General features: G+C 45.5%; 1 protein-coding gene across 1 annotated transcript in view; it reads right to left on the minus strand.

The window, feature by feature from the left end:
• Positions 1 to 10,232, minus strand: part of GMNC (geminin coiled-coil domain containing) — a 63,976-nt gene extending 53,744 nt beyond the window's left edge. Inside the window, exon 1 of the mRNA XM_070753855.1 lies at positions 10,105 to 10,232. Within this exon, the coding sequence (XP_070609956.1) occupies positions 10,105 to 10,119 (15 nt within the window). The 5' untranslated portion in view covers positions 10,120 to 10,232. The remainder of the gene's footprint in view (positions 1 to 10,104) is intronic.
• Positions 10,233 to 12,716: the final 2,484 nt, after the last annotated feature.

The raw sequence follows: 12,716 nt of genomic DNA on the forward strand, positions 1-12,716 counted from the left end.
CTGAGTGAGTAGCCCCAAAGCCTCCCAGCTGTCTTTCTTGACTAAGGCAGGACTGGAACTCATCGTCTCCAAAGCTTTTGTGCCTATGGCTCCTGGTCTCTAGCCTAGAGCCTTGACCATTAGACCAAACTAGCTCTTTTTAAAAATTAACCCAGATTTGCATGCTGTGGCTACCACAGCCCTGGTGGTATAACTCTGCACTGGCTGCCGATTGGTTTCCGGACATGATTCAAAGTGTGGGTGAGGACCTATAAAGCCCTACATGGCATCGGACCAGATTACTTGTGTGACCGCCTCCTGCCGCACGAGTCCCAGCGCCTGGTTAGGTCCCACAGAGTTGGCCTCCTCAGGGTCCCATCAACCAGACAATGGCGCTGGACAGGACCTAGGGGAAAAGCCTTCTCTGTGGCGGCCCCAGCCGTCTGGAATCAGCTCCCTTTGGAGATTCGCACTGGCCCCACCCTACTGGCCTTTCGCAAGAGTCTCAAGACTCATCTGTGCCGCCAGGCTTGGGGTCACTAGCCCCTAGCCCCTGGCCAACGAGTGTGATGTATTCTTGTTGTTCGAATGTGAATTATTTTTAATGTTCCAGGGTTTTTAGAATAGTTATATTATTGGATTTTAGATATTCATATTGTATACTGTTTTTTGATATGCCGTGAGCTGACCTGAGTCCTTGGGGAGGGGCAGCACACGAATCCAATTGATAGATAGATAGATAGATAGATAGATAGATAGATAGATAGATAGATAGATAGATAGATAGATAGATAGATAGATAGATGATGGATGGATGACTAGACAGACAGATTTAGACAGACGGACAGACAGACAGACAGACCGTCCATCCTTCGGAGGCAGAATCCACAGCCACTTGGTCTTGTCAAGGCTAATTCTGAGCCTATTGACTCCCATCCAGGCCCCCCCACCTTTATTTATTCATTCATTCATTCATTCATTCATTCATTCATTCATTCATTCATTCATTCATTCGATTTTTATGCCGCCCTTCTCCTTAGACTCAGGGCAGCTTACAACATGTTAGCAAGAGCACTTTTTAACAGAGCCAGCATATTGCCCCCACAATCCGGGTCCTCATTTGACCCACCTCGAAAGGATGGGAGGCTGAGTCGACCTTGAGCCGGTGATGAGATTTGAACCGCTGATCTTCAGATCTACAGTCAGCTTCAGTGGCCTGCAGTACTGCACTCTACCTGCTGTGCCACCCCGGCCACCGGCGCATCCCAGGCTACACAATGTGTGTGGAGGTTGCCTCCTTCTGATTCCATTTTCCTCGCTTCCCTACAGACTCCGGGGTTGAATCCGCCTCCTGGAAGGTTCCTGGAGAAAGAAGTGGGGTGACCTTTTCCCCTCCGCTGCCCCCCAACCCATTTCCTCCCAAAGACGTCACCAGTTATGGGGCCCTTTCCTTAACTTGCGTCTTCTCCTGTCGTCCTTCTTCGCCTAGGATTTATGGCTCACTCACTGCCTTCACTGGGCCCGAGTGGGGTGCACTGATGCTCTTTGTCTGTGTGTGTCCATGTTACTACCTAAGAATTGCATTGCATGCCATTAAAAATGAAATAAACGGATGACTTTAGGCCTTGGTGAGGTTTTATTTATTCATTTGTTATTGGTTGATTTTGTCCATTGCACAATGAGAGTTCTATTGGGTACACATATAGTAAATACATGATGAAGGTTATAGATACTCATAGTAAAATATATCTAAGGAAGAAGAGAAGACAGAGGAATAGAACATATCAATGAGAGAATAGAAGAAGAGATAGAGGAATAGAAGAAAGGTAGAGGAGATATAGGAGAGCCATAGGACAGGGCACTCTAGGGCACTTGTACTCGCCCCTTGCTGACCTCTTAGGAATCTGGAGAGGTCAACCGTGGATAATCTAAAGTGTTGGGGGTTTGGGGATGATATTACAGAGTCCGGCAATGAGTTCCACGCTTCAACAACTCGGTTACTGAAGTCGTATTTTTTACAGTCAAGTTTGGAGCGGTTAATATTAAGTTTAAATTTGTCCATTGCTCTTGTGTTGTTGTGGTTGAAGCTGAAATAGCCATTGACAGGCAGGACATTGCAGCATATAATCTTGTGGGCAATACATAGATCATGTTTAAGGCGTCTTAGTTCTAAGCTTCCTACACCCAGAGCTGTTCCTGAGCGATTGTTCTTAAGGAGTGTGCAGAGTAACCTCTGAGTTGCCAAAGATATATCTACACAGAGGAAACACACTGGAGTTGTAGCAGATATCCAGCTGACAGCCCAGAGATAGGAGTAATGGTTCAGTAACACAATCCAGATACATTAATGGTATAAAATATTATTTACTTTGGCAAATATCTTAGTCACGAACGGTCCTAATGCACAGTTAAATCAGTCAATATATATACATAGTAATCCGTCGCTACTTCGCAGTTCATCTTTCACAGATTCGCTACTTCACGGGTTTTCAAAGGGACTTCAATCCATTAAATCCATTGAAAATTTTAAATCCATTGAAAATGCATAAAATTCTTCTACAGTACTCTATTAAAGAAACTGGTAGGACATCACATGTAGTTCCAGCTGAGAAACATTATAGAACCACTGTTTCATGCAAAGGGAGGGTTTTAAAAGTCCAAATACTCATTAAATACATTAAAAAATATCTTTCCTCTACTTCACGGAAATTCGTTTTTCACGAGGGGTCTTGGAACGCATCCCCCGCGAAAAACGAGGGATCCCTGTACAATACTTTAAGGCTTACTTGTTCAGCTTGCAAATACACAAACCAGCATTTAAGACACAGTTCTTACTACAGCAGTTGCAGCCCAACTGGTACGCCGGGGATCACCAATCCGGTAGTGAAAATGGCGATATGTGAGGATCTGCACGGGGCCCCCCCATGCCCCCATGCATTTCCATGTGCAATTTTGTTTCTGCGCATGGGAAGAAGCAAAGAAATTGGTGAAAATTGTCGAAATCTTGCATGAAGATGCTCTCAAAATCGCAAGATTTTGGCAATTTTCGGCCTTTCTTTGCTTCCGCGCATGTGCAGAAGAAATAGGCGAAAATCGCCAAAATCTCCTACATGCAGTTGTCCTCGTGGGAGATTTCAGCTGTTTCCGCTGCTTCTGCACATGCACGGGAGTAAAATCTCATGGGAGGTGCAGCCGCCCACCGCCCCACACCTGCAAACCCACGCCAGCCTCCGGGAACAATCCGGTAGGAATAGGTAAGTGCGGTCGACCGTAGACGGTCTAAGGCGGTGGTGGCGAACCTATGGCACAGGGGCCACCGGTGGCACGCGGAGCCATATCTGCCGGCACATGAACTGTTGCCCTCGCTCAGCTCCAGCAGCCCAATTCTGGACCTCACCCCCAAGTAGCAGCCACCGATCAAGGTTTTTCCCCTGTAGGCTCAGGCAGAAAGCTGTTCTTGAAAATTGTGCTTAGCTTGCTGAATGCCCACCAATCGCCTTGAACATGCCCTTCAATTTCCTGGAATAAAATGTGCTCTGGAGAAAAAGGGGCTACGGGGTTCCTTTCTCATTTCCTACTCCATTCTAGAACATCTTCCTCTAAAAAAGTCCTCTGTTATCCTGACTCTTCCGGTCTCTGGCTAAGGCCACGGATAACTGGAATAAAGGGTGGCTAAATGCATATACAGTGATCCCCCGGGTATTGCGATCCCGATCATTGCGAAACGGCTATATGGCGATTTTTCAACCCGGAAGTAAAAACACCATCTGCGCATGCGCGCCCTTTTTTCTATGGCCACGCATGCGTAGATGGCGCCGGGCAGATCAGCTGCTGGGCGGCTTCCCTGGGTCTTCCCCCTCTTGCTGGCGGGAGGGCGAGCGGCGGGCATCAGCGAGGAGTTTGTGTGGGCAGCAGGGAAACCCCAGCGCTGCTTCCCAGCTGAGTCCTGAAGCCAAACGCAGAAGTTCGCTTCAGGACTCAGCTGGGAAGCGGCGCGAGCGAACGGCGTGGGCGGGCGAAGGGCGGGCGAGCGGCAGCGAGGAGTTTGCGTGGGCGGTGGGGAAACCCCAGCGCCGCTTCCCAGCTGAGTCCCGAAGCCAAACGCGGAAGTTCGCCTTTGCCTTCTGGCTTCAGGACTCAGCTGGGAAGCGGCGCGAGCGAACGGCGTGGGCGGGCGAAGGGTGGGCGAGCGGCGGGCGCGCGGGCAGGCAGGCGGCGGACAAGCGGCGGGCGGACAAGACAAGCGGCGGGCGCGGCAGCAGCGAGGAGTTTGCGTGGGCGGTGGGGAAACCCCAATCTTCGGCTCCTTGCTGCTGCGGCGGAAGTAAAAACACCATCTGCGCATGCGCAGATGGTGTTTTTACTTCCGCAGCGCTACTTCGCGAAAAACCGATCATTGCGAGGGGTCCTGGAACGGAACCCTCGCAATAATCGGGGGACCACTGTATTTGTAAAACACCACATCATCTTTATTCTTCTTTCCTCTGTTCCACACTGAATCATCTCGGCACGCAGCGCTAATCTCTTATCTTCAACTTTGGTAGGCAAGGCAACACCAAAATCATTAAAACATTCCACAAGTAATTCTAAGATTTATGGCTAGTCAGAGTTAGGCCAGAGTCATAAAAACTGCAATTAAAAGTACACAAGGCATAGCTTACATTTGGAGCTGCTTGAAAGAAACCTCCATGTTTCTTAATGGCAGATTGATGATTAAACTCTTCTCTTCTGCTGACACCCAGACATGACAAATTAATTACTTAATTAATTAACCCATCCCTCTCCTTAATATTTCTTCCCTGACACCTGTTCTCTTCGCCTCTGCAAGCGTCTGAAATAAGGATTTACCCATCTAGCACCTGCTTCTCCTTCACTTGAATCGCTTACAATCCTGGGTCTTGAAAGCTTAGAACTACGATGTCATAAACATGATCTAAGTATTGCACACAAGATCATATGCTGCAATGTCCTGCCTGCCAAAGACTACTTCAGCTTCAACCACAACAACACAAGAGCACACAACAGATTCAAGCTCAATATCAACCGCTCCAAACTTGACTGTAAAAAATATGACTTTAGTAATCGGGTTGTCAAAGTGTGGAAGTCCTTACCGGACTCTGTAGTATCATCCCCTAACCCCCAACATTTTACCCTTAGACTATCCATGGTTGACCTCTCCAGATTCCTAAGAGGTCAGTAAGGGGCGTGCATAAGTGCACCAGTGTGCCTTCCGTCCCCTGTCCTATTGCTCTCCTATATCTCGTATATCTTCTCTGCTATATCTCTATAAGCTTCGTTGTGTATTATTGTGTATTGGACAAAATGAATAAATAAAAATAAATAAAAATAATCTGAACCCATAGAAACATCTTGTGGTTGGTCTCCTCCTCCTTCTGCCTCTAAATCAGGCCCTACACCACTAATTCATGACCACTTTCTTCAATCAGAATCTGAAAAATCCCCAAACTGAACAGGAGTAGATACAACACTGACCAGATATGATTTAGAGACACACACACCGCTGTAGAATGGGGAGGGTAAAAATGCAGGAAGAATTTCTTTTCTGGCCACTAGAGGGCAGAGCGCCCTTTGGTGAGAGAGCCAAACAGTCCCAATGTTGGCGGTTTCCAGGCCTGTGGACTTCAACTCCCAGAATTCTCATTGATAGCCTAAGCTCTGGGTGCAATCTGGGATTTGAAGTCCAGGCGTCTGGAAATGGGCAAAATTGGTAACAGAGAGTTGTAATCTCACTACAGGTAGTGCTGAACAGAACAGAATAGAAATGGAAACGGAAAAGAAACAGAGTTGGAAGGGACCTTGGAGGTCTTCTAGTCCAGCCCCTTGCTCACACAAATGGTTGTCCAATCACTTCTAAAAAACCTTTCAGTGTTGGAGGATTCACAATGTCTGGACTTATAACCGCAATTGGGACTATAGCAATAGCACTTAGACTTATATACCGCGTGATGGTGCTTTTCCAGCCCTCTGCAAGCAGTTGACAGAGAATCCGCCTCTTGCCCCCCACAATCTGGGTCCTCATTTGACCCACCTGGGAAGGCTGAGTCCACCTGGAGCCGGTGGTGAGATTTGAACTGCTGAACTACAGCTGGCAGTTGGCTGAAGGAGCCTGCAGGGCTGCCCTCTAACCACTATGCCACCCCAACTCCCTTCCTTCCTTCCTTCCTCTCCTTCTCTCTTTCTTTTTTCTTTCTTTCTTTCTTTTTTCTCTCTCTCTCTCCTTCCTTCCTTTCCTTCTTCTCCTTCTGTTTCTCTTTCTTTCTCTCTCTCCTTCCTTTCCTTCCTCTCCTTCTGTTTCTCTTTCTTTCTCTCTCTCCTTCCTTCCTTTCCTTCCTCTCCTTCTGTTTCTCTTTCTTTCTTTCTCTCTCTCCTTCCTTCCTTCCTTCCTTTCTCTCCTTCTCTGTCTTTCTTTTTTTCTCTCTCTCTCCTTCCTTCCTTCCTTTCCTTCCTCTCCTTCTGTTTCTCTTTCTTTCTTTCTTTCTTTCTTTCTTTCTTTCTTTCTTTCAATACCATTTAGACTTATATTCCACTTCCTAGTGCTTTCCTAGCCTTCTCTAAGCGGTTGACAGACTCAGCCTTTTGCCCCCCACAATCCGGGTCCTCATTTGACCCACCTCATAAGGAAGGAAGGCTGAGTCCACCTGGAGCCGGTGGTGAGATTTGAACTGCTGAACTACAACTAGCAGTTAGCCGAAGTAGCCTGCAGGGCTGCCCTCTAACCACTGCACTAAGCCAGTCGCTTGTTAAGTGAATTTTGTCTCGCTTTATGACATTTCTTGCCCCGTTGTTATGGGAATCACTTCGGCTGTTAAGCAAATGAGGCAGTCATTAAGCGAATCTGTCTTCTGCCCATTGACTTTGCCGGCTGGGAAAGTCGCAACTGGGATGCTGGTTGTGAAGGACCTACAGTTTGATCCTGTAACCATCACAACGTTGTGATGTCTGGAGGACAGAAGGGAAAGGGGGGACACGATCGAAACATTTAAATATGTCAAAGGATCAAATAAGGTTCAGGAGGGAAGTGTTTTTAATAGGAAAGTGAACACAAGAACAAGGGGACACAATCTGAAGTTAGTTGGGGGAAAGATCAAAGGCAACATGAGAAAATATTATTTGACTGAAAGAGTCGTAGATGCTTGGAACAAACTTCCAGCAGACGTGGTAGATAAATCCACAGTAACTGAATGTAAACCTGCCTGGGATAAACATAGATCCATCCTGAGATAAAATACAGGAAAGAGTAGAAGGGCAGACGAGATGGACCATAAGGTCTTTTTCTGCCGTCAATCTTCTATGTTTCTATGTTTCTATGATGGTGTGAGGACCGGTCATTAATCAAGTAACAGCTATGTCACTAAGATAACAACCACAGAGTAGTTAGTACAATGAAGTACTAACAAAAAGAAGGAGGTTTTCTGTCTCTCTCTCTCTCTCTCTCTCTCTCCTTCCCCAATGGAGTGAGTCTATATATATCCTGGATTCCGGATATTTAACCACTGGTGGGAAATGATATGATCGGCATTAAACTAAGAGGATTTGGGACACAGCTCAGCCGGGGGCCTTGCAAAGAGCCCGTGTGGGTTTCCTTCCTTTGCTCTCACGCTCGACTTCCTGACTTCCCCCCAAGAATTCCCCATTAGCTTGGAATTTCCGGTCACTCCTAGGGACGGGGGATGAAATACCAGGGGGAGAATAGATTGGAATGCAACTTCCTCTGGTCAAGCGGCTGCCACAAAGGGGTGAAACTCTTCTCCAAAGCACCAGAAGGCAAAACAACTCCTCAATATCTTTTTTCCCCCGGCTGAATATTTCATTGGTGTTGGTCACCACATTACAAAGAAGACACTGAAGAGGGCAAGCAGGGTGGTTAGGGGGCTGGAGGCTGAAACGTATGAAGAACGGTCGCAGGAACTGGGCAGGGCCGGTCCAGAGAAAAGAAGGACCAGGGTCTTAAGGAGCATGCAGGGTAATTAGAATAGAATAGGGAATAGAATTAGAATAGAATTAGAATTAGAATAAAATTAGAATAGAATAGAATTAGAATAGTATAGAATAGAATAGAATTAGAATAGAATAGAATTTGAATAGAATAGAATAGAATTTCGCCACCCCACCCCACCCGTCCAGACAGCAGCCCACCCCTGGATACGAGTAATAATTCACTCATACAATCCAGATACATTAAGTGTATAAAATATTGTTTACTTTAACAAATACCTTCGTCCAGAAGAGTCCTGGCCGTACACAGAGAAATCAGTCAATCACTCTCAAATCCATATTGTTCTGCCTGGCCTGGCAGCTGAGCAGTAATTATAGTCAAAATCAAACACACAGACTGGAATGTCAGAAACACCCAAATATATTTTCCTTAACAAGTTGGCTGAGCACCGCAATTACGGCAAAGGAATGTCGGTTTACTGCCAAAGAGCCCGAGTTATCTTCAAGGCAGATAACGGATGTCCAAAACCCCGCAAGGTTTATAAATAATGTCTCCAAACTGGGCTGAAGCAACGCTGCTCACTCTGACTTTGCAAGAGCTACAGTCCGTCCTGTATTCAGGGGCTTTTGTGAATAGGTTGACCCCCTCCTCCCAAATGATTATTTATTAGATTTGTATGCCACCCCTCTCCGAGGACAAATGCTGAAATACTGATATCCTGTCCCCAGTAGTCCTTCTTTTCTCTGGACTTTTCTCAAAGCCTGCAGCCCTTCTGCCTGTGTTAGAAACATAGAAGACTGATGGCCGAAAAAGGCCTCCTGGTCCACCTAGTCTGCCCTTCTACTATTTCCTGTATTTTATCTTAGGGTGGATCCATGTTTATCCCAGGCATGTTTACATTCAGTTCCCGTGGATTGACCAACCACGTCTGCTGGGAGTTTGTTCCAAGCATCTACGACTCTTTCAGTCAGATCTTTCCCCCAACTCACCTCAGATTGTGTCCCCTTGTTCTTGGGTTCACTTTCCTATTAAAAACACTTCCCTCCTGGACCTTATTGAACCCTTGAACATATTTAAATGTTTCGATCCTGTCCCCCCTTTCCCTTCGGTCCTCCAGACTGGACAGGTTGAGTTCATGAAGTCTTTCCTGATACGTTTTATGCTTAAGACCTTCCACCATTCTTGTAGCCGTCTTTGGACCCGTTCAATTTTGTCAATATCTTTTTGTAGATGAGGTCTCCAGAACTGGACCCAGTATTACTCCAAATGGGGTCTTACCAGCACTCTATATAAGGGGATCACAATCACCCTCTTCCTGCTTGTTATACCTCTAACTACGCAGCCAAGCATCCTACTTGCTTTTCCTACCGCCTGACCGCACCATTCACCCATTTGGAGACTGTCGGAAATCACCCCCCCATAATCCTTCTCGTCTGGAGTTTTTCCTTCAGAAGAGAAGGATTTAGGGGCAGAGATTTCTGACAGTGTTTTAGTCTCCAGGCAATTTGATCCTCTTAGTTGCTCTTCTCTGCATATTTTTTCCAAAGTCTCAACATCTTTTTTTCATTCTTTCTCTCTCCCACGTAAACACCTACACAAACACATTTATAACAACAGGGGGGAAAAGTATTTCCTATTTCTCCTTTCCCTTAAAACTGGAAAAGGGAGCGAGTTTGAATGTTTAAACTTGAAGCCTAGAATTATTCTCCGAGAAAACACTCTCTCTATTTTCTCCCAGGGCCTCAAAGCCCTAATCCTCCAAATGGACGTTTTTAAGGCTAATATATATATATATATATATATCTCACTTTCTTTAACTCTGTTGCAATTGCTTAGGCAGCCTCACAGTCCCGGGAAACATTTCCTAGGGATCCCAGGATACTACATGGGTTTATTTACCCTCCGCATAGTTAAGGCCACCCAACATTGCAACATCTGGACAGCAGAGGAAGTTAAAAAGCAAAGGAATTGAACAAACCAGACGACATAAAAGGGAGTCGGCCATAAGGGGACCAGAAATTAAAACATACAGGAAGTGGGCATGGTCGGTGTAGCAAAGAGAAGGACCAGGGGAGACAGAATTACTTACTTACTTACTTATTGTATTTTTCAGAGTATAAGACGCATCTTAGTTTGTGGGGAGAAAATGGGGAAAAGAATCTGCTTACCAGGTATTCATTCATCTGGCCAGTGTCCTTAGTCTGGTCAGCTTAATTATTTTATCCCCTGGTTAAGGCTTTAAAAAACCTTCATTCCGAGAGAGTAACAATGAAAGAGCTGGGAACATCACTAGCACCTGGAAAGAAACATTTGGAGCAAGTGGAGCAATGGAAAAAACCCTGCAAAGACTTAGGGCTTGGAAAATATTCTTCTTTGCAGAGAGTAACAAGGAAAGAGCCTGCAAGGGAAGAGCTGGGAAGATAGTCAGCAGCTAGTTAGGGCTGGGGGGGGGGAGGAAAGCTACATTCAGAGTATAAGACCACCTAAATTATCAGCCTCTTTTAGGGAGGAAAAAGGTGCTGGAGCAGGGGGCTGGACTAGATGACCTCCGAGGTCCCTTCCAACTCCTGATCTTCTGTTCTGACTGTGAGATGAGGTTGCCCATCCCCGCATGGGGAAGGTGTCAAGCGTGGGGGAGAGTGCTGGGTTCGAGTTTCTCTTCCGGCTGGGAAAACCAAACAGCCAAGCAGCCTGTGGGCAGAAGCCTCGGGGTGGCTGGCCGGCCGCCTCCACTTCGTTTAAGAGCAGCCCTGGAGCCGCAAAAATAGCAGTTTGTGTCAATTCGCAAAGCCCTTAATTACCCCCTTTTCCCCAGGGTGGTTATTATGGGTTTGCAAAGATAGCCTGGCTTCCCATGGAGGCTCTTGCAGGTGTGTGTGTGTGTGGGGGGAGATGGTGCAATGATCTGCATTTTGGGGGGTTGTTGTGTGTGTGCGCTTGTGTGTACACGCAAGTCTTTTTAAAAATTATTATTAAAAATGTTAGCATTCCACACCAGGCTTATAACCAATGTTAGAATCCCAAACTTAGAAGGGTCATTCTTTGTCAACTGGACCAGGTGAAATTGAAGCCTTGTTTGAAAAGAAACCATCACAAAAACAACATATATATATGTTACACATTATAACAGCTGCAAGAATAGTCTAGGCAAGAAAATGGAAAACTCCAGAGATGCCCAGCGACAGGGGGAAAATCTCTGGATGTGCAGAAATGGACCGTTTGACTGTGTGTGTTTTGGATGTTTGGTTTTTCAATGTTTAGTTTTTTAAAAAATATTTTAAATTCATTATTCTGTTAATTGGATTTAGAAGTGTTTTATATATTGTATTTTTATTGAATTGTATTATGTAAATATTAAAAATCAATAAAAATATTTGGAAAAAAACCAACAACATATATGATAGGAAAAAAACATCTTTTTTTCTTTCCTTTTCTCTTTTTTCTCTTTTCTTTCTTTTTCCTAAGAAAAAAACATCCTGCAATGAAATAAAAACGAGGATGATTGAAGGTGAGAAAACAGAGAGCGATAGAAAAAGTCTTCCTCTTTCTAATGAAGGTGATGATGGGTAATGAAACACAGCTCTCTGTTTTCTCACCTTCAATCGTTTTCATTTTCATTTCATTAGAAAGAGCACAATTTTTCCTATCATATATGTTGTTTTTGTGATGGTTTCTTTCCAAGTCAGGCTGCAAAAACCAGTCAAGTGGACACTTGGTCCACTTGAGAAAGAATGACCCAGAAACAGAGCATGTGTGGCAGTGGTGGCTGTTCAGCCAACAACAGAGACCAATATATTAGAGTATAAAAATCATTTAGAAATGATAAAAATGCACAGAATAGACTAATCAGAAAACAGTCAGGCTGTGTTCCAAAGCACCTGAAGGCCAGAGTAGCAGTAATGGATGGAAGCTGACCAAGGAGAGATTCAACCTGGAAATAAGGAGGAACTGTCTGGCGGTGAGAGCGGTCAAGCAGTGGAACAGAAGTTGCCTGCGGAGGTTGTGAGAGCTCCAACCCTTGAGACTTTCAGGAGTAGACTGGACAGCCATTGGCCTGAAAAGGTATAGGGACTCCTGCCTGACCAGGGGTTGGACTAGATGACCTACAAAGTCCCTTCCAACTCTAATAAACAACACATCCTACACATAGGCAGAAAGAATCAGAACAGCAGCAAACAAGACCCTGCAGATGACCCTCACTCCATCAAAGACCTTGGAAGAATCCTATCAAGTGACCTCAGTGCCCAAACCCCCTGCAACAATATCACCAAAAAGGCTGCAAGAGTTGGTAACTTAATCCTATGTAGCTTCTGCTCTGGGAATCTCCCACTACTAACCAGAGCATACAAAGCTTTTGCCAGACCCATCCTCGAATACAGCTCATCTGTCTGGAACCCCCACCGCATTTTGGACACAAACACTTGAGAAAACGTCCAGAGATACTTTACGAGAAGAGCCCTCCACTCCTCCACTCGCAACAGAATCCCCTACGCAACCAGACTCACAATCCTGGGTTTAGAAAACTTAGAACTACGTCGCCTTAAACACAACCTAAGCACAGCCCATAAAATCACCTGCTACAACGTCCTTCCTGTCAACTACTTCAGCTTCAACCACAACAACACACAAGTACACAACAGATAGAAACTTAAAGTAAACCGCTCCAAACTTGACTGCAGGAAATACGACTTCAGTAACCGAGTAGTTGATGCCTGGAATTCACTACCAGACTCTGTAGTATCACCACCTAACCCCCAAAACCTGACCCGTAGACTCTCCA

The sequence above is a fragment of the Erythrolamprus reginae genome, chromosome 5 (genome assembly GCF_031021105.1).
Source record: "Erythrolamprus reginae isolate rEryReg1 chromosome 5, rEryReg1.hap1, whole genome shotgun sequence".
Classification (NCBI taxonomy): domain Eukaryota; kingdom Metazoa; phylum Chordata; class Lepidosauria; order Squamata; family Dipsadidae; genus Erythrolamprus; species Erythrolamprus reginae.